Below are 22,879 nucleotides of genomic sequence, written 5' to 3'. Positions count from 1 at the left end.
ATTTTTAACAGATCTAGAACAAAAAATTTCACAATTTGTATGGAAACACGAAAGACCCCGAATAGCCAAAGCAATCTTGAGAAAGAAAAACGGAGCTGGAGGAATCAGGCTCCCTGACTTCAGACTATACTACAAAGCTACAGTAATCAAGACAGTATGGTACTGGAACAGAAACAGAAATATAGATCAATGGAACAGGATAGAAAGCCCAGAAATAAACCCACACACATATGGTCACCTTATCTTTGATAAAGGAGGCAAGAGTATACAGTGGAGAAAAGACAGCCTCTTCAATAAGTGGTACTGGGAAAACTGGACAGGTACATGTAAAAGTATGAAATTAGAACACTCCCTAACACCATACACAAAAATAAACGCAAAATGGATTAAGGACCTAAATGTAAGGCCAGACACTATCAAACTCTTAGTGGAAAACATAGGCAGAACACTCTATAACATAAATCACAGCAAGATCCTTTTTGATCCGCCTCCTAGAGAAAGGGAAATAAAGACAAAAATAAACAAATGGGACCTAATGAAACTTCAAAGCTTTTGCACAGCAAAGGAAACCATAAACAAGACCAAAAGACAACCCTCAGAATGGGAGAAAATATTTGCAAATGAAGCAATTGACAAAGGATTAATCTCCAAAATTTCATGCAGCTCATGCAGCTCAATAACAAAAAAACAAACCCAATCCATAAATGGGAAGAAGACCTAAATAGACATTTCTCCAAAGAAGATATACAGATTGCCAACAAACACATGAAAGAATGCTCAACATCATTAATCATTAGAGAAATGCAAATCAAAACTACAATGAAATGCAAAATGAAACCACAATGAGATCAAAACCACTTCACACCCATTAGTATGGCTACTATCCAAAAAAAAAAAAAAGTGGTGTGGATGGGGAGAAACTGGAACCCTTGTGCATTGCCAGTGGAAATGTAAAATGATGCAGCTGCTGTGGAAAACAATATGGTGGTTCTTCAAAAACTTAAAAATAGAAGTACCAATGATCTAGCAATTCCATTTTTGGGTATATACCCAAAAGACTTAAAAGCAGGGACTCAAACTGGTATTTGTACAACCATTTTCATAGCAGCATTATTTGCAATAGCCAAGGTAGAAGCAACCCGTGTCTAATGACAAATGAATGAATGGATTAACAAAGTGTAGCATATACATTCAATGGAATTTTATTTCAGCCTTAAAAAAGAATGAAACTGACACACACTACAAAATGGGTAAACTTTGAAGACATTATGCTAAGTGAAACAAGCCAGACATAAATATTGTATGATTCCTCTCATATGATATTGTTAGTGTTTAATGAATATAGTTTCAGTTCAGGATGATGAAAAAGTTCTCGATATGGATGGTGGTAATCACTGCACAACAGTGTGAATGCACTTAATTAATGCCTGAACTGTACACTTAACAATGGTTAAATTGGTCATTTTTTTAATAAGTTTTCTTATGTTCTTTAGTAAAATGAAAAATTTATAATTTTTGTAATGCAAAAGACACATTCAAATTAAAAGAAAAATGACAGGCTAGGCAAAAAATCTGCAACACAGTTATTAACAAAGCCCTTCTATAACTCAAATAAGAAAGACAGTAGAAAATTGGTCAATGTATATAATAAGCAATCGAAAGGGAAATTCTAATGTTTAATAAACATGAAGGAACACTCATTTTCAACAGTGCTCAAGAAAATATACATAAAAATTAGATAGTTTTATATTGACAGAAATATAATGAAAATTGTGTTGGAGGACTGAGGAAATGTGTGCATTCATGTGCCATACATGAGGAGAGCAGAAGTACATTCAATCATCTTGGTGGAAAACAAAGCTGTATATATCAAAAATAAAAAACACATTCCCTTTGACTTAGTAATCCTACTTTTAGAAGTGTTATAGAAATATTCATACAACTCTGGAAATGTATGTACAATAATGCTTACTACCCCAGTGCTACAACTGCAAAAACTGAAAATTAAATATCCTTTCAATAGGAATACAAAGACATTATGGTACAGTTATACAGTGCACTACAATGCAAGCATTAAAATAATGAGATAAATGTCTGTGTCTTATCTTGGAAAAAAAGCCAACAAAATATAAAGTTTTTTTTAAAAAGCAGTTGTAGCACAAAACAGATCTTTTTTTTTAAAGGTATGACACACACACACACGGAATAGAATATCAAACAGTTAAACACTGTTAGCTCTGAAAAGGAGATGGGCGAAAGGGAAGTGATGAGGAGGAAACTGTCACTTTTGAAATACAAACCTTATTTGATTTGGTTATATTATTTTTGTAATTACAGGGTTTTTTTAATTTTAATAAAAATATTCTGACCTCAAAACTAGAGAATGGGAAGGACAGGAAAGACAATTTCAGGCAACTGACTTCAGAAGACAACCTTCTAGGCCATATGACAGATATCTTGCCCCCAAATATTTCTCCATACAATCTAAAGCTGTTTATTTACCTTACATTTTTCTCAAATTCCACTGGTGTCCTTTTAAAAACATTAAAAACTTGAGCATTATATGGTGGAAAGGAATTCAGGCTAGGAGCCCAAAAGCAGTTTCTGTGAATTACTTTACTCACTGATAGGATAAGAAACTCTCCCTGGAAGAGTTACAATTTCAATTTCATTTTTATTTTCCTTTAGCATTTTAGTAACATACGAAACCAAAATACTTTTTGTAAGATCAAGTGATTATCACCCATTCAAATCTTTTTAAATAAATTAATAAAAAACTACACTCTACTAACCCAAGTAAGATTAGCATTATATTTTGGAGATGGGGATAGAAACAGGAAACAAAGGAAAGAAGTAGGTAATTTTGGACCATTCAACATTTTAAGGGTAGGACTGTCAAAACTTGAGGCCAGGGCTTCCCTGGTGGCGCAGTGGTTGAGAGTCCACCTGCCGATGCAGGGGACGTGGGTTCGAGCCCCGGTCCGGGAAGATCCCACATGCCGTGGAGCGGCTGGGCCCGTGAGCCATGGCTGCTGGGCCTGCACGTCCAGAGCCTGTGCTCCGCAACGGGAGAGGCCACAACAGTGAGAGGCCCGCGTATGGCAAAAAAAAAAAAAAAAAAACTTGAGGCCAGGATACCAGAGACTGAGTAAAAGACTAGGGAGGTAGAGGTATATTAAGGACAAATTTCACTGACTTAAAAATTATTAGACCTGTGTGTGGGATACAGAACTTCATGATCGGACTTCCCTGGTGGCACAGGTTAAGAATCCGCCTGCCAATGCAGGGGACACGGGTTCGAGCCCTGGTCTGGGAAGATCCCACATGCTGCAGAGCAACTAAGCCCATGCACCACAACTACTGAGCCTGCGCTCTAGAGCCCGCAAGCCACAACTATTGAGCCCACGTGCCACAACTACTGAAGCCCACACGCCTAGAGCCCGTGCTCCTCAACAAGAGAAGCCACTGCAATGAAAGTCCACACACTGCAACAAGGAGTGGCCCCCACTCAATGCAACTAGAGACAGCCTGTGCGCAGCAACAAAGAACCAACGCAGCCAAATTTTAATTAATTAATTAATTTTTTAAAAAAAACTTCATGATCAAGTTAAGCCTTTGGATATGTACTCAACCAAAACAAAATACATTAATTTTTTAAATAGTAAATGCATACAAAACAAAATTTTAAATAGTAGCTTTTATTTAATCTTTTTTGAGTCACAGGTTCCTTTAAGTATCCGATGAAAGCTCTGGACCATCTGCCAGGAAAATCATGCATATTCATATTAAAAATTAAGCATGTATAAAAAAATTAAGCATGTACACAATTTAAAGAGACCTAAGACTATGGTTAAGAACTCCCATTAAAGAGACCTAACACTCTGGGTTAAGACTCCCTCTGTCCACAAAGAACTTCACCCTTTAAACTGGCTTAACTCTAATTCTACCATGATAAAACCTAACTTCCACCGTAATTTTCTTATTTCCTAAATTTTTTATTTTTATTTATTTATTTATTTTTGGCTGCACCACATGGCATGTGGGATCCTCGTTCCTTGACCAGGGATTGAACCCATGCCCCCTGCATTGCAAGCGTGGAATCCTAACCACTGGACTGCCAGGTAAGTCCCAACCATAACTTGCTTAAGCAACTGAGTTCAGAGATGTAATTTGGGATTAACTGCTTGAACACTTACAAGTCATTAGTTGTACACTTCATGGAGGGAGGAATAGAAAGAATACAGTCCTCCATTGGTGTCTGCGGAGAACTGGTCTAAGGACGTCTCTCCCACAGCCCCCTAGGATACCAAAATCATCAGATACTCAAGTCCCTTACATAAAATAGTGTAATATTTGCACAGAAACTATGCACATCCTCTTGTGTGCTTTAAATCATCTCTAGATTACTTATAATACCTAATACAATGTAGATGCTATATAAATAGTTGTAAATACTATGTAAATAGTTGCCAGTGCCACAAATTCAAGTTTTGCTTTTTGGAACTTTCTGGAATTTTTTTTACAATATTTTTGATCCTCGGTTGAATCTGCACATGTGGAACCCACAGATATGGAGGGTTGACTATACTGATAGCTGAGGAATAGATAAAATGACTATGGAGTAAAGAGTTAAAGTATTTAACAATCTGGAAGTGAGGGAGGGTAGACAGGTTTTTGTTTGTTTGTTTGTTTTTTGGGTTTTTTTGCGGTACACGGGCCTCTCCCTGTTGTGGCCTCCCGTTGCGGAGCACAGACTCACGGACCCAGCCACTCCGCGGCACAGGGGATCCTCCCGGACCGGGGCACGAACCCATGTCCCCTGCATCGGCAGGCATACTCTCAGCCACTGCACCACCAGGGAAGCCCCATAGAGGTTGTTTTAATCAACAGGAAGCAGAATAACAATTCTTGATCCATAGTAGGAACTCTATAAATGAATGAATGAAAAGTGAATAAAACAATAAATGAACAAAAGGAAGTAGCTGAAGAGACTTACTACATGGCTCCAATAATAGGGAGAGAATTTAATATTTGGGGCACTACCCTGAAAACATAATTTAAACATTTCCTCCTCACTACAGAAAAATACAGTCAAAATTCTCATCAGCCATATTTACAACCAAATTTTTAGAAAATGACTCACCCATTAGACTTGCCAATTGCAGTATACATAAAATTCATTAGGAGGAAAAAATCAAATTACTAAATCAAAATCAAAGAAACAAGGAGAAAAATTACTAAGTCAAAGGAGGAAAAAATAAAATCAAAATATAAAGATAAGGGCTACTTACAAAATTAAATGCAGACAAATTCAACTAAATACTAACTTACTTTAAAATACACCAGGGACTTCCCTGGTGGCACAGTGATTAAGAATCCGCCTGTCGGGCTTCCCTGGTGGCGCAGTGGTTGAGAGTCCGCCTGCCGAAGCAGGGGACACGGGTTCGTTCCCCAGTCCGGGAAGATCCCACATGCCGCGGAGCGGCTAGGCCTGTGACCCATGGCCGCTGAGCCTGTGCTCCGCAACGGGAGAGGTCATAACAGTGAGAGGCCCACATACCGCAAAAAAAAAAAAAAAAAAGGATCCGCCTGCCAATGCAGGGGACGTGGGTTCGAGCCCTGGTCCAGGAAGATCCTACATGCCATGGAGCAACTACTGAACCTGCACTCTAAAGCCCTCAAGCCACAACTACTGAGCCCATGTGCCACAACTACTGAAGCCCCCACGCACAGAGCCCGTGCTAAGCCACCGCAACGAGAAGTGGATTCTTAACCACTGTGCCACCTGCGAAGCCCCCAAAAAATCTTTTAAAATATACAAAGAAAATTAAAACTATGAAATAATAGAACTAAAAATGTCTGAAGAGACGTCTCATCTATCTCTGATGAAACCTGAACCTTTTCAGCCAAAATACATTACGTAGAGTTTTATTTTTTCCCAGCCAGGTGCTAAGTTTTCAACTTCTAGGAGCTCTAAGGAAGCAACTGATACTTTTTATAGCAAATAAGTGTTAAGTAATTCTATTAGTTTATATTCTATTCTACTTAAGCAAATATCATTTTAAAGCCTCTGATGAATACTTTTAAGAGAGGCAACGCCAGCAGCAGCAAAAACTAATTGAGATGGCCCAATGCCACAAAGGAAGTAAGCACTAAAACTAGAATTCCTGAGAGGGAAGGACTGGGAGTGTGGGGATTAGCAGATGTAAACTATTATACATAGGAAGGATAAACAACAAGGTCCTACTGTATAGCACAGGGAACTATATTCAACATCCTGTGATAAACCATAATGGAAAAGAATATGAAAAAAGGAATGTATGTATGTGTATAAGTGAGTCACTCTGCTGTACAGCAGAGATTGCCACAACATTGTAAATCAACTATACTTCAATAAAAAAAAAATTTAGGGCTTCCCTGGTGGCACAGTGGTTGAGAGTCCACCTGCTGATGCAGGGGACACGGGTTCGTGCCCCAGTCTGGGAAGATCCCACATGCCACGGAGCAGCTGGGCCCATGAGCCATGGCCGCTGAGCCTACGCATCCGGAGCCTGTGCTCCGCAGCAGGAGAGGCCGCAGCAGTGAGAGGCCCACGTACCGCAAAAAAAAAGAGAAAAAGAAACTAGAATTCTAATACAAGCCATATGATTGTAGGGCCCATACTCTTTTTTTTTGGACCATTTCATTTATTTGTGTATTTTTTGGCTGCACTGCTCTGCATGCAGGATCCTAGTTCCCTGACAAGGGATCAAACCCGTGCCCCCTGCAGTGGAAGCGTGGAGTCCTAACCACTGGACTGCCAGGGAATTCCCTAGGGCCCGTACTTTTCATCGCTATGCTATGCTGTCTCTTAAAGATATCTCCTGCCATTTTTTATTACAATAAAATTTTTAACACAATAACAGCAAAGAACTCCAAAAACTTCCAATTTGAAAGAAGAGGAAATATAACATATTTTTCCTTCTGTATAATATCCAGAAAAGCTACGGACATTATGATTACTATTTAAAGGAAAAAGAGTATAAACATTAATTTAAATAATCCTATTTCTAAAAATGTTATAGGCAACTCAACGTTGCTTTTTTATTTACTTCATTTCAGAAACACCATATTCTCATCACTGACTGATACTCAACTGTCTAGTCTCCCAAAACTTTAGCGTTTAAAAAATCTCCACTCCCCCCATTCTAATGATCCATGTGACACTTCAGTGTTTGGAGAGAAGGCAAATAAAGAAATATAAATTGTTTATAATGGTGATATCAGTCACAAGTCTGACCTATTGTTACACTGTAGTTTGGGAAGTTTCTCAACAAGAGCAAAACTATAACTAAAATTTATTTTACATTTGCCTTATGAAATTTAAGTACTGAAATAAATGTCATTCCAGTCTACTCGGTGGGTATGAAAAATCTCAACACATTTCAATACTATTAAAGTCATTCTTCTTTTATTAATATTCTAAAGTTAATGATCTTTCTTCCATAATAATCTTTCTTCCATCTTTCTTCTTATCTTTCAGTGAGATAAGAGTCAGTCACCGGGCTTCCCTGGTGGCGCAGTGGTTGAGAGTCCGCCTGCCGATGCAGGGGACACGGGTTCATGCCCCGGTCTGGGAAGATCCCACATGCCGCGGAGCGGCTGGGCCCGTGAGCCATGGCCGCTGAGCCTGCGCGTCCGGAGCCTGTGATCCGCAACGGGAGAGGCCACACAGTGAGAGGCCCACGTACCGCAAAAAAATTAAAAAAAAAAAAAAAAAAAGAGTCAGTCACTGACTGGGACTTCCCTGGTGCTCCAGTGGGTAAGATGCCTCACTCCCGATGCAGGGGGCCCGGGTTGGATCCCTGGTCAGGGAACTAGATTCCACATGCATGCCACAACTAACAGTTCTCATGCTGCAACTAACAGTTCTCATGCTGCAATTAAGAAGCCCGCGTGCCGCAAACTAAAGATCCCACATGCCGCAATGAAGATCCCAGCGCAGCCAAAATAAGTAAAAATTTTTTAAAAAAAGAACATAAACAGTTCTATTCTCAGATCATGCCATACTTAAACTTAACATCTCATAAAAAGTACTTCAAATTTTTGATAGATACATAGAATCACGAAATTACAAGACTAAAAAGAATTTAAAAGGTCATTTCTTTAATTTTCTTGTCTTCTAGCAGGATCATATTCATACCACCAAGATTTTTATCTATTTTATTAAGCCCAAGAAACTAAAATTCCAAAATCTGCCTTAGAAACCTATTCTAATACTTCCTTATGTAATTTTACATTTTCTTAAATCTCTGAAGCCAAAAAGAGCAGAGTAAAATAGAAACGTGGGTCTTTGAAGGCAAGCGTGACCTACTTTGGTATAATCCTGCTTAAACCAACTTCTGACAGAATGACTTTGGGCAAATTACTACATGCACCCACGCCTCATTTCTTGTCCATAAAATACGGTAATAGTTCACCACCAAAATTTGTCTAAGGATTAAGTTAACAGGCACAGTCACAATTATGTTGCATAGTACCATAGCTAATAGTCAATAACTGTCACTTCCTCCTCTCTCTCTCTCTTTTTTTTTTTTTTGCGGTACGCGGGCCTCTCACTGCTGTGGCCCCTCCCGTTGCGGAGCACAGGCTCAGCGGCCATGGCTCACGGGCCCAGCCACTCTGCGGCATGTGGGATCTTCCCGGACCGGGGCACGAACCCATGTCCCCTGCATCGGCAGGCGGACTCTCAACCACTGCGCCACCTGGGAAGCCCGCCTCCTCTCTCTTTTTTTTTTTTTTTTTTTAATCTTTGGCTGTGATGGGTCTTCATTGCTGCACGTGGGCGTTCTCTAGTTGCAGCAAGCGGGGACTACTCTTCATGGCGGTGCGCGGGCTTCTTGTTACGGTGGCTTCTCTCGTTGCAGAGCACAGGCTCTAGGTACACAGGCTTCAGTAGTTGCAGCATACGGGCTCAGTTGTTGCGGCAAGCAGGCCCTAGAGCACATGGGCTCAGTAGTTGCGGCACATGGGCCCTAGTGCACATGGGCTTCAGTAGTTGCGGTGCATGGGCTCAGTAGTTGCGGTGCATGGGCTCTAGAGCGCAGGCTCAGTAGTTGTGGCGCACGGGCTTAGCTGCTCCATGGCATGTGGGATCTTCCCGGACCAGGGACTGAACCCGTGTCCCCTGCACTGGCAGGCGGATTCTTAACCACTGCACCACCAGGGGAGTCCCTCCTTGCCTGGTTGGACAGATTAACCCTCCTTTAGATAAAAATTATAAAATCTGGTTTAAAAAAAAAAACATTTTTTCAAGGCTCTGGAGAGTGACCAAATGGAGACAGAAACTTGAGAGTTTATCCATGAAAAAATGAAACTGCATCCAATGATATCTGCATTTTGTAACTTCTCGTCTAAGACAGCAGTCTCAAATTTTTCTGCCTCAGGATTCCTTTACTTTCTTAAAAGTACTGAGTACCCCATGTAAGAAATTAAAAAGGAAAAAAATTTTAATTTTTAAATTCATTTAGAATGACAATGAACTTATTACCTATTAAAATAAAATTTTAATATTTTCCAGAACAAAAAAAAAATTAAGAGGGTGGCATAGTTTTACATTTTGTAAATCTCTTTATTATACAGTTTTAAAAAGACAACTGGATTCTCATATCTGCACCTTCATTCACTCTTTGCAATCCACTGTTCTTCCTGAAGCATATAAAGAAAAAAAGGCATCACATACACAATATAGTTGGAAAAGGCAGGACCCTGTCAACCTTGAAAGGCTCTCAGGGTCCAAAAGAGGTCCTCAGACCACACCATGAGAACTTCTGACTTAATGGTAGTCTAATCTGTGCACAACTAGGGGGTAAGCCCCAAAATTTGCATATAAACTCTGCCCCAAATCTTGGTTAATTGCTAAACCATGCATGCGCAGTAGAGACTCCAGGGTACAGTGACAAAGAAGGAACTTAAAAGAAAAGATTTCAGCTGTTGTCACCACTGAAAAGAGAATGGAATTTTAATCCAATTAAGCTAGAACAAAAAAATACTCTTCAGAGAACACAACAGAATCTAGTCCCTGAATCTCATTCAAAATACAAGCGTGGGCTTCCCTGGTGGCGCAGTGGTTGAGAGTTCGCCTGCCGATGCAGGGGACACAGGTTCGTGCCCCTGTCCGGGAAGATCCCACATGCCGCGGAGTGGCTGGGCCCGTGAGCCATGGCCGCTGGGCCTGCGCATCCGGAGCCTGTGCTCCGCAACGGGAGAGGCCACAGCAGTGAGAGGCCCGCATACCACACACAAAAAAAAAAAAAAAAAAAAAAAAATACAAGCGTAAAATTAAGAAATTACTATCCAGTATTCACACAGAAAAAACACAAAACAAATAAAAAACCAAGAAAATGTGACGTATACGCAAGGGAATACAGTAAACAAAATCCAACCTCAAGATGTAGATGTTGCAATTGGAGGACTAAAGGAAAATATTTTCAAACAACTTTAGAGATAAGCAATCACAGATAATTGGAAATTATAAAAGGAACCAAATACAAATTCTAGACTAAAAACTACAATAATTAAATTTGGAGATACATTAAGTGGGTTTAACAGCAAACTGGAGACAACAGAAGATAAATCCTGAGAAATTATCTGAGAGAAAAAAGACTGAGGAGAGCAGAGCCTCAGAGACCTGTGGAACAGTATGAAGGAGTCAAATATAACTTAAATCACAGAAAAAAAGAATAGGCCAGAAATCTATTTTTTAAATAATGGCCAAAACTTTCCCAGTTTGGTGAAAAACAAAAAATTTACCTGTTCAGTATTAATAAAACTAAACAGGAAAAATACAAACAAAATAAACCTATGCACACTCATAGTTAAGACGGCTTAAAAAGATACAGAAAAAAATCTTGAATGTAGCCTGAGGAAAAAAACACCTAGCTAGAACAAAAATATAAATACCATCTAATTTCTCAGCAGAAATTATAGAGAACAGAAGACAATGGAACTGTACCTTTAAAGAACTGGAAGGGAAACTTTTCAGCCAGAATTCTTCAGCAAAACTACTCTTCAAAAATCAAGAAAAATAAAGATACTTTTAGATAAAGACAGTATTTTTAGCCAGCCAACAGTATGGCAATTCTTCAAAAAATTAAAAATAGAATTAGCATATGATGCAAATATTCCACTTCTGGGTACATATCTAAAAGAAATGAACGGGACTCAAACAGACATTTACACACCCATGTTCACAGCAGCATTACTGACAAAAGCCAGAAAGTGGAAATAACCCAAGTGTCCATTAATAGATGAAAGGACAAGCAAAATGTGGTACATATACATCCAATGGAATATTATTCCAACCTAAAAAGGAATGAAATTCTGACACATTCTACCACATGGATGAACCTTGAAGACATTAAGTATGCTAGGTGAAACAAACTAGATACAAAAGGACAAATACTGTATGATCCCACCTATATGAAGGACATAAATCAGTGAATTCATGGAAACAGAAGTACAACAGTGGTTACCAGGGGCTTCGGGTTGGTGGGGAGGGGAGTTTCAGTATGGGTTGATGAAAACTTCAACAATGTAATGCCACTGAATTTTACACTTAAAAATGGTTAAAGTGGTAAACCATAAGTACAAATTGTCCTTGACTTATGATGGTGTTATTATGGCCCAATAAACTCATAATAGGTTAGAAATATCGTTAAGTCAACATAATACACCTAATCTACCATATATTATAGCTTAGCCTAGCCTACCTTAAACATGCTCAGAACACTTAACATTAGCCTAGTTAGACAAAATCATCTAACACAAAGCCTATTTTGTAATGAAATGTTGACTACCTCATGTAATTTATTGAGTACTTAATGTGAAAAACAGAATGGTTACACGGGTACAGAACCGTTTTAAGTGTATCAGTTGCTTACCCTCGTGACTGAATGGTTTACTGGGAGCTGCAGCTTGCTGCCCAGCATCACGAGAGTGTACTGTACCACACAGGCTAGCCTGGGAAAAGATAAAAATTCAAAGTACAATTTCCACTGAGTGTGTATCACTTTTGCACCATACCCATCGAAAAATCCTAAGTCAGACCACCGTAAGGTGGAGACCACCTGTATATATTTTACCACAATAAAAAAAATTAATCAACATACTTAACCATATTCAGAGAATAAAAAAGAAAAACCGGGGGCTTCCCTGGTGGCGCAGTGGTTGAGAGTCTGCCTGCCGATGCAGGGGACATGGGTTCGTGCCCCAGTCCGGGAAGATCCCACATGCCGCGCAGCGGCTAGGCCTGTGAGCCATGGCCGCTGAGCCTGCGCATCCGGAGCCTGTGCTCCGCAACGGGAGAGGCCACAACAGTGAGAGGCCTGCGTACCACAAAAAAAAAAAAAAAAAAAAATTCTATTTACAACTGCATCATATAACATAAAATATTTAGTAATAAATTTAGCAAAAAAAATGCAAGACCTCATCAAAAACTATAAAACATTGCTGCAATAAAGATGACTTAATAAGTGAAGAGATGTCAAGCTTCAAGATTGTCAAAATGTTACTTCTCCTCAAAGTAATCTATAAATTCAACACAATCCCAATCATAGTCCCAGCATAATCATAATCCTTTTTATATAAACTGACAAGCTCATTCTGAAATAATGAAAACAAAGGTCCTAGAACAGACAAAACAATTTGGGAAAACAACAAAAGCTAGAGAATTTACATTAACTAAATTTGAGACTTACTCTAAAGCTATTCAGTGGTTCTCAGTTGGAGGCAATTTTGCACCTCAGGGGACATTTGGCAACGTCTAGATACATTTTTGGTTTTCACCACGGGTAGGATGCTACTGGGATCTAACAGGTAGAGGACAGAGATACTACTAAAATTCTATAATACGTGAGACAGCCCCACAACCTGGCCCAAAATTTCAATAGTGCCAAAACTGGGAAAGCCTAAACTACAGTAGTCAAGACAATGTGGTATTGACATCAGGATTTTCAAATAGATTAATGAAACAGAATACAGATTCCAGAAGATGACCCCCCTAGGTCAACTGTCTGACAAAGGCAACAAAGCAATTCAATGGAGAAAAAAGTGTTTTCAACAAAAGGTTCTAGAACAAGACAGCCATATGTAAAAAACTGAACTGTGATTCCCACCTCACACCATACATGTCATTAGTTCATGATGGGGCATATACCTAAATAAAAGCTAAAATGATAAATTCTAGAAGAAAACATATCTACACAACCTAGCAAAAGTACTATCTGTGAAAAGACTTAAAAGCAGAATATATAAAAGAACTAAAAGATCCCTACAACTCAATAAAAACTCAACCCAATTTAAAATATGGACAAAAAACTTGAACAGACATTTCACAAAAAACGACACACAAATGGCTAACAAGCACACGAAAAAAGTGGTCAATACCAGTATTCGTCACAGAAATACAAAAGTAAAACCAGAAGGAGAAATACAAATTAATTCCACAAACTACATACCCATTAGGAGGACCAAAATTTACAAGTCTGAAAACAAACAACTGTTGGTGAAAATATGAAATGACCCAAACTCTCACATATTGCTGGTGGGTAGGTAAAATGTTACAAAAGATCTAGCAATTTCTCATAAAGTTAAGCATACACTTAGCCTATGGCCCAGTAATTCTACTCCTAGGTATTTACCCAAGAGAAATAAAAACATACCTCTACAAAAGGCCGCATGTAAGCATGTTCTGCTTTATTCATAATAGCGAATATGTCTGTCAACAAGTGACACACTGTGGTATATTCATACAACAGACTACTATTCAGCAATAAAACGACTGATACCTGCAACAACCTAGAATAATCTCAAATATTACGTAAAACAAGCCAGCATAAAGAGTATGTACTGTATGATAGCATGCATATCCAATCACAGAGCCGGCAAAAGTAATCTATGGTTTAAAAGAAAAAAGGAAAAGAACAGCAGATGCCTTGGAAGGGCAGGGGGCGGTGGGGGCGGGGGTTGCTGCAGGGAGAAGACATGAGTGAGGAACATGGGAATCAAGTGGAAAGGTTCACTATGGACATTTCTGGGATGACAGAAATGTCCAATATCTTGAGTGAGGAATCTTACATGATATAAACATGTATCAAAATAAGCAGTTTTGTGCATTATGTATACTTTATTAAAAAAACTATTTAAAAAAAATCTAGTAGGGGTGGCGAGTAGATAGTGGTAATGTTGAAATAAGAAATAGAAGAACTGTTGAACCTGAGTGACACACACATGGGGGTTCCCTATACTATTTTTGAAATTTTCCATAATTAAAGGTATTTAAAAAATAATTTCTCTTAATTCTCCCTCAGTGGAGGAAGAGAATTGGTAATCACTGTCCTTGACATAAATTACACTCTTACTAAGGTATTGTCTAAATTTTCTTTTTTATGCTGAATATATACAGCATATATATACTCCTTTACACTTTCTTTAATCTTATTGATCATAGTTACAGCTCACCTTGAAACCTGTTCATATTTTCCATATTTGATTTATTTACTACTACCTGTAGGGAGAAAATACTCCTTTTGCCCCTACTACCTGATAGCAATATGCTACCTACTTTGAATATATTACCCAACTTAAATCCCAAAGTTGAATTTAGCATCTAGAATTTTAATCTTATTTACTTATTAATTACCTCTCTCATGAAAATTCATGTGCAATGGCAAACAAGGATCTTATCCTGTTCACTACTTCTTCAGACATGGCACATAAAGGATACCCAGTGAATATGTGTAAATCAAAGAATTAAGGAATATAATGTATCAGAGCTCACAAATACACAGTTTAACTCTCTTTTTGATAGTACAAATCACTTCCCACTCCAGTTATATCCAGCTTGTTTTGCCTTTTATTGGCATTTATATCAACTGCTATGTCTTTGTTTCAAGTGGAATAGAATATCTGTGTTTCAGAACTTCACACTTCCTCTATTCAAAAATACAATCATAAAATATTTAAACACAGTTGATTTAATGTATATATTTCACTATATTAAATGATGTGATTTCTTTTTCTGCTCTTATTCATATGGATAAAGAAAAAATCATAATACTTTGAGAGTCTCAAATTCTGTTAACATCACAATAAAGCTAGCAAATATTGAGAATTGAGAGTTCCTTACATAGGGATAAAATGCAGTTAAGAATAGATTTTTTTTTTAAGAATAGATTTTTAACAAAAACAATGATCAAATTTACTTGAAAAGAATTTACCTAACAAGAGAGCATCTATATAAGCCTAAAATCAAACTGTTAGTTCCCTTCAGTGAAATACAGGAAATCTAGGTTTGTTCTCAGAGTATGTGCTTCAGTAAACATTTGGAGCATGGTTTATGAGCAAAACTATTAATATCTTAAATTAGGATTAGTTTCACCTCAATTTTTAATATTTTTTTCACTCTTTTTTTTCATTCTCAAATATCCTCAAAACATCCATAAAGTTAAAAAAGGAAGAGGGAAAGGACAAACATTATTAGTGGTATCATAAAATACAAAAACTGAGTAAAATAACTACTAATGACATCAAGTTAGTTGTTGAAACCAAGATTTTTCCTCATTAGTTATGCAAAACACTCTACCCAAGAAGTTGGTAGTTGCGATTTTTCTCTGACCAAAATAATCTGAAAAACTATTTTCGAACATTCTAAGGGAGAAAGCAAGAGAGAAGTAAACATCAGGAGAAACAGAAATAAAATCACTCACAAAGAATGACATTACACATACAAAATTTTATTATTTAAAAAGCAGGTCACACTGGGCTTCCCTGGTGGCGCAGTGGTTGAGAGTCTGCCTGCCGATGCAGGGGACACGGGTTTGTGCCCCAGTCCGGGAAGTTCCCACATGCTGGGCCCGTGAGCCATGGCCACTGAGCCTGCACGTCCAGAGCCTGTGCTCCACGGGAGAGGCCACAACAGTGAGAAGCCCGCATACCGCAAAAACAAACAAACAAAAAACCAAAAAAACAGGTCACAAGTATCTTACAAATATTGTTCGCCATAGATTCCAATCCAAGTTCTTCCAGATGCCGTTTTATGTTCATAGATTATATATAACTTTAAAAGCATTTACTTTAAATGTACCAAATGCAGCAAAAGACTTAAAAATAGAAGTTTCAAAGCAAATACTCATTTAGAGACACCAGCAAATAGATCTGACCTTTTCAAGTGGCTTTCCCAAAGAGTTTCCAATCAGTTTCCAGTCATTCAAAACTTCTTCAATTTTGGAAATAAACCTAGGAAAGAGGAAAAAACTTTCTAAATATGTAACCACATTTTTTCCTATCATATAATTTCTTTAAAAGTTTTTTTTTTTATATTTTAACACTTTCAACAAAGAAGTCTCAGTAAGTTTAGTATTGTTAGCCTAATTTATGGATGTGAAATAAAAATGAAAATAATCTTTAGCCCAGGAATTCGTAGATTGAGGGACTTCCCTGGTGGCCCAGTGGTTAAGAATCCGCCGGCCAATGCAGGGGTCATGGGTTCGATCCCTTGTCTAGGAAGATCTAACATGCCATGGAATAACTAAGCCCATGTGCCACAACTACTGAGTCTGCACTCTACAGCCTGCGAGCCACAACTACTGAAGCCCGTGCACCTAGAGCCCGTGCTCCACGACAAGAGAAGCCACCGCACTGAGAAGCCTGCGCACTGCAAGGAAGAGTAGCCCCCGCTCTCCACAACTAGAGAAAGCCCGTGTGCAGCAACAAACACCCAACGCCGCCAAAAATAAATAAAATTTAAAAAATAATAAATTCCCTTGATAATACGTGGATTTAAAGTTTCTGTTAAAAAAAAAAAAAAGAATCAGGGGCTTCCCTGGTGGCGCAGTGGTTGAGAGTCCGCCTGCCAATGCAGGGGACACAGGTTCGTGCCCCGGTCCGGGAAGATCCCACATGCCGCAGAGCGGCTGGGCCCGTGAGCCATGGCCACTGAGCCTGCACGTCCGGAGCCTGTGCTCCGCAACGGGAGAGGCCACGACAGTGAGAGGCCCGCGTACCGCAAATAAATAAATAAATAATCAAAACAATGCAAAATTAAAAAAAAAAGAATTCTTAGATTTCTTAGACTGACTTTTTTAAGTCTACTGCCAACCCAACAAAGCCTGTTCTGCCCTCTATAAAATATAAGAGTAAATCTCTCCATATTGAAATGAATATAGTAAATTTGAGACAGAAACACTAACAGACTAAAATGATACTAGTAAAGATAATTATGAAGCCAATGATTTCTTCACTACCCTCCAAATAACTGATCTATTTAAATTAACTTTTCCTTTAAAGATATTTATGAATTCCCTGATTTGCCTCCCCCTCCCCCAAAAAACATTATTTGGGAACTTCCCCATTAAAACAAGTTTTAAGGGACAGCTGGCAAGAAATTAAAAGTAGATTTGTCAGCTTTAAGGAATAATCAACAGATTTTTTAACTATTCACTGTCTGATCTTCAAATCTAATGATCAAGCAGACCTATTAAAGAGAATGAACTCTGACTAGCAACATGCTCAATTTCAGCAAATGAACACTGTCACATCTCAGTAGCAGTGTTCAATACATATTAAAGGACACTGTCAGAAGACCTGTTATTACTCTAAGAAGCTGCCTTCTTACACTGTATATGTATGATGCAATTTAACAGCAACACTGCTCTCCTAAAACACTTACATAGTATTGCTAGAGTACTAGAGTTAATTCTAGTCAAAATATATTCAAAAGTATCAGGTTTTTCCTGTCAGTGACATTATAAAGTATTTATTTACATTCTTGGTGTAAAGGTAGTAATGGGAGTTTTAATGATTCAACTGAACCTTCTAATTACCTCCTCTTTAAAATTAAAAAAAGATATTAATACAGTATTTTGAGGGGGTTCAAATGGCAATTATCAGCTTTTATGAAGAGTGCTCTAGAAATAAGTAAACACGTTTGCAAAAAAAGAAATAAAAAATTCAAATGTAGGCATACGTGAGCAAAAATCTGTATGTGAAATACACATTACATTTATAAAGGTAAAAAACTGGAAACTGCCTTAAAGTCCAACTGCAGCAACCAGCTGTAAATTTATGGTACATCCATTCAAAGGACTAATATGCACCCATTAAAAATCATGTTTTGAAGCCCATTTGAGGAAATAAGAAAATGTCCATACGTTAGATGAAAAAATGGAAGCTATAGAAATAAATATTGGGACTTCCCCAGTGGTGCAGTGGTTAAGAATCTGCCTGCCAATGCAGGAGACACGGGTTCGAGCCCTGGTCCAGGAAGATCCCACATGTGTGCTGTGGAGCAACTAAGCCCACGTGCCACAACTACTGAAGCCTGCACGCCTGGAACCCGTTGCCCGCAACAAGATAAACCACCGCACAGAGAAGCCCGCACACCACAACAAAGAGTAGCCCCTGCTCGCCGCAACTAGAGAAAGCCCACGCGTAGCAACAAAGACCCAATGCAGCCAAAAATAAATAAATTAATTAATTTTTAAAAAAAGATTTTAGAAATAAATATTAATACAGTTTAACACAAAAAGTTTACAACACACAGATTACAAGGAATTTTCTCAAAATATTAACCGCAGCTATCTCCTGCTGGTAGGATTACAGGTGATTTTTCTTTTTTATTTTATAATGATGTATTATAATAAAAATAATTTAAAATAATACAGCTTTCATGGTAAAAGAAGGAACATCTTAAAATATTCATTGTATGAATCCTATCAGTACTAAAACAAACCAAAATTGGGCTCTATCCTGTAAGTATTGATATTTGATTACAAAAATGTAATAACTTTATCCCTGAAAGCTCTCCAGATCTCACCTGAAGAGTCACTTCCTCTTACTTCTCATTCTGTATTAGGTTTTTTTGTTATATGCTCTTAAAAGAGCAGGTTTCTTTCTCTTCTCAGTATTTCAATTGTAATTACAGACTCTTGTACTATTATTTGATTCATGTCTGTCTATTCCATTAGTCTGTACGTTCAGCAAGAGCAGGAACCATATGCTTTCACTGACCACCACATCCCTAATGCCCTGCACTGTGCTTGACACATGGGTACTCAATATTTTTTCAATGGACAAGGGATAAAAAGAGTTACTGGCTTCTCTCAATAAACTGTCCATATGGCTCATAACATAGTGACAAGAAATTTCATTCAAACATTAAACTCAAGGTTTAAAAGACTCCAAAGTCTTAACATTTTCCCAAACTGTAAAACATTGGTTTTACTTTAGAAACAAGAGCTTAAAAGTCAAAAATCAAAGTTCCTACTTTGTGGTAGTTTTCAAAGCTGTGTTAACAATTACTTCCAAATAAGGAGCTAAAGGATTTAATAGTCCACTTCAGGATACTTTAAAAATTTAGCTAGTGGAAAGTGATCATTTTTCTATTAAATACTCTTGTTTCCTCTTGTTTCTTGTTTCTTCATCCCACTCTCCAAGATCCAAATTACATTTTCTAACTACCTTTAAGACATTAAGTTATTATTTCAAATCCAACAAGTCTAAAACTGTATTCTCACTTTGCCACTTTCGTATCTTCATTCTCTCAGGCAAGAAACTGAAGTTCCATGTTTGATTTTTTTTTTCTACTTGTACATTTCATCAAGCCTATCATCGACTTCTTTGAAATGTCTAACAATCTTCCCTCCTAGCCTCTCTCTCCAGTCTCCAAATCACCAACCTAATAATTAAAGTAACTTCATTTTACCTCATCTCCTCAAACAACTCTCATATCACTTCGCCACTTTAAAATCAAAGGTCCCTGGGCTTCCCAGGTGGCGCAGTGGTTGAGAGTCCGCCTGCCGATGCAGGGGACACGGGTTCGTGCCCCGATCCGGGAGGATCCCACATGCCGCGGAGCGGCTGGGCCCGTGAGCCACGGCCGCTGAGCCTGTGCGTCCGGAGCCTGTGCTCCGCAGCGGGAGGGGCCACAACAGTGAGAGGCCCGCGTACCGCAAAAAAAAAAAAAAAATCAAAGGTCCCTCCCTACTGCTCTTTAATGTTCTAAAGTGTGGTCTCCTGACCAGCAGTAGCAGCAGCATCACCTGGGAGCTTGTTAGAAATGCAAATTTTTGAATCTCAGGCATACAGAATCATCAACTATGATTCCGACGCACACTGAAATCTTAAAGCACCAAATTTAGATTCCTTTACTTAGCTTTGGAAGCTGTCTATAACCTGGTCCTATCTTCCTTAATAACCTTGTTTACTTCCCTTCAACAAACAGCCTTCACTCCAGTAAAGACATTTCATTAAATCCCAAAGGTTTTCACCTGTCTCTGTTCACATCGGGACCTTCTCGTATTTAACCAATTACTTTCCACTTTCCAGGCCCAGCACATTTCCTATCTTTTCTATGAAAATACCTCCAACAATTATAATCCACAGCAATAGCATCCTTAAACTAATTTAACTATTTGCTGTTTTGCTTTTTTTAACACATGGATCAAGGGTTTTGTTTTGGCTTTGTTCTTCTCTGTTAGTATAGTTCTGAACACACAGTACCCGCTCAATAAAGCCTTGCCACTGTGCTTGTCTCTTACGGACTTTTTGGGGGCGCGGGGGAAGGGACCACAGGTCAAACAAGTATCCCAGCAGGGATCTCTTCTACGCCGTTTAATGACATGACATTCACATCCAGATGGACTTCCTCTCCCAACCAGAAAGATTACAAAATGTTCCAACAAGCTAACTACTCACCCCAACACTCAGAAAACCTGAAGGGCCTCTGGGACATCAAACTGATAACACCTGGATCCAAGCTATCACTCCTCCCCAAACTTGGCCTTCAACTAATTCCAGCGATCCTACAGTTTCACGTAGCTGTTTCAACTGGGAGTTTGATGGCACCGGAAGCCTGGGCACATTACCCACTGAAATGGAACAACTTGAATCAAAGCGTTCCCAAGCCAGACGCGGACTATTTCAAAAGGTTATTCTAAAAGACAAGATGGAGCTGGTGGGAGTGGCAGACGGACAACCACCAGGACTCTGAAGAAAGGCCTGCTCCTGAAAAGGACGTACACGGAAAGAAGGAAAGAAAAAAGCACCTGCGAAGTTTATTGCTCACTATAACAAAATGACGTACACGGAAAGGAACGCAGGAACGGAAGCGGTAGCCTGGGAACTGTTTCTGCGGGTGGGCAGCAACGAGAGAACCAAAGGTCTAAGGAGAGTGGCCGGAGAGCGGAGAAAACTAAACTCCTCCGGGGTTTGGCTGATGTGGGCGGGCCGGGGCTAGTCAGACGCGAGACGCAGAAGAGGCTTGCGGCCGACCACAGCAGGGAGGAGGCGGAGACCTGGACACCCACGGGTCTTACTTTTCCCGCAGAAGTGGCGTCTGGGTTGGGGGAGTCTATGCTGGGGGAGTGGCGGGGGGAGACGCCTGGGCCCAAGTGGTGGTAACCAATGATAACGACTCACTCACCTTTCCCATTCCGAGGCAGTGGTGAAGTCCGTGATCTCAAATACCTCGGACTCGGGCTGCGGGAAGTGAAAGGAAAAAAAGAGATTGAGCTCCGGGGCGCTCCGGGGCGCTGACGCGGAGGAGCAAACTTAAACAGAGATAGGGACAGGGAGGGAGCAAACACCTCACCTCACTGTCGGCCGCCATCTTGAGGAGCGCCGAGGCGAGCGCTAGGGCTGCCGGGAAGAAGAGCAGGAGGGCGGGGGTGGGGTGGGCGGGGAGGAGAGCCGAGAACTGGCGGAGGCGGGGAGGGGAGGGGAGGGGCGGGGCCTCCGCGCAGCCCCGCCCTCGGAGTCCCTCTAGGAAAAGTCTTCTGAAGCTGAAATCATTTGATTTTTGTTTTTTAATGTTTTTGGTTCCTGAGGAGGAAGAATTTACTCTGCCCTCAAGTCCCCGTTCTTTGGCTGATTTAATACAATTTAAAATTTTCCTGTAGAGCAATGAATTCAGGAAGGGAACAGAAGCAAAGAGGTAAGACAAGGCCCTAGACTCATGTGGATACCAGTGTATTAAAAAACCTAAAACACATTGCTTGTGTTTCTGTTTTTCTTTCCACCTCTGTTGATTGATTGCAAGGCACTGAGCTAGATGCCATAATATCCACCCTCCCTTACCCCTACCCCTCAGAGAGTTTACAGTTTGGGTAAGTCATCAAATAAAATCATTATGCTATTTATCTGGTTTCTGAGAAGAGCAACATGCTGTGCAATGAACACAACACTTTTTAAGTCACTGAGGAACAGAAGGAGTGCCAGCTAGCAGTTAGTAATTATATCTCATACATTCTGAAATATTTACAGAGGAAATCATACCATGTCCAGAATTTGTTTCAAAATAAGGGGAGGGAGGAGTGGATAGAGCTAGAAATAAAGCAAGATTAGCCATGAGTGGATTATTGTTTAAGCCACTGATGGTTACCTGGGTATTCATACTATTCCCTACTTCTGTTAGGTCTGAAATTTTTCGTAATTAAAAGCTTTTTAAAAGTTTTTTAAAGGGCTTCCCTGGTGGTACAGTGGTTAAGAATCTGCCTGCCAATGCAGGGGACACGGGTTTGATCCCTGGTCCAGGAAGATCCCACGTGCCAAGGAGCAACTAAGCCCATACGCCACAACTACTGAGCCTGCACCCTAGAGCCCACAAGCCACAAGTACTGAGCCCGTGTGCCACAACTACTGAAGCCCGCAGTCCTAGAGCCCATGCACTTCAAGAAGAGAAGCCACCCCAGTGAGAAGCCCATGCACCTCAATGAAGAGTATCCCCCGCTCACCACAACTAGGGAAAGCCCATGCACGGCAACGAAGACCAAATGCAGCAAAAAATAAATAAATTTAAAAAATAAATTGTTTTTAAAGTTTTTTAAAAATTAAGTCTCGGGCT

At 39.5% G+C, this 22,879-nt stretch overlaps 1 protein-coding gene across 2 annotated transcripts in view; it reads right to left on the bottom strand.

Moving 5' to 3' along the window:
* Positions 1 to 21,654, bottom strand: part of RAB3GAP1 (RAB3 GTPase activating protein catalytic subunit 1) — a 123,554-nt gene extending 101,900 nt beyond the window's left edge. For both annotated transcript variants that reach the window (XM_079710162.1, XM_079710163.1), the window contains exons 1-3: positions 21,629 to 21,654; positions 21,461 to 21,516; positions 16,200 to 16,275 (exon numbers count right to left, since the gene is read on the bottom strand). In XM_079710162.1, the coding sequence (XP_079566288.1) occupies positions 16,200 to 16,275; positions 21,461 to 21,516; positions 21,629 to 21,646 (150 nt within the window). In that variant the 5' untranslated portion in view covers positions 21,647 to 21,654. The remainder of the gene's footprint in view (positions 1 to 16,199; positions 16,276 to 21,460; positions 21,517 to 21,628) is intronic.
* Between the last annotated feature and the right edge of the window lie 1,225 nt (positions 21,655 to 22,879).

This window comes from Hyperoodon ampullatus (genome assembly GCF_949752795.1).
Source record: "Hyperoodon ampullatus genome assembly, chromosome: 8".
Classification (NCBI taxonomy): Eukaryota; Metazoa; Chordata; class Mammalia; order Artiodactyla; family Ziphiidae; genus Hyperoodon; species Hyperoodon ampullatus.
The sequence above is the reverse complement of the archived record's forward strand: the minus strand, read 5'-3'. Positions and strand labels throughout refer to the sequence as shown.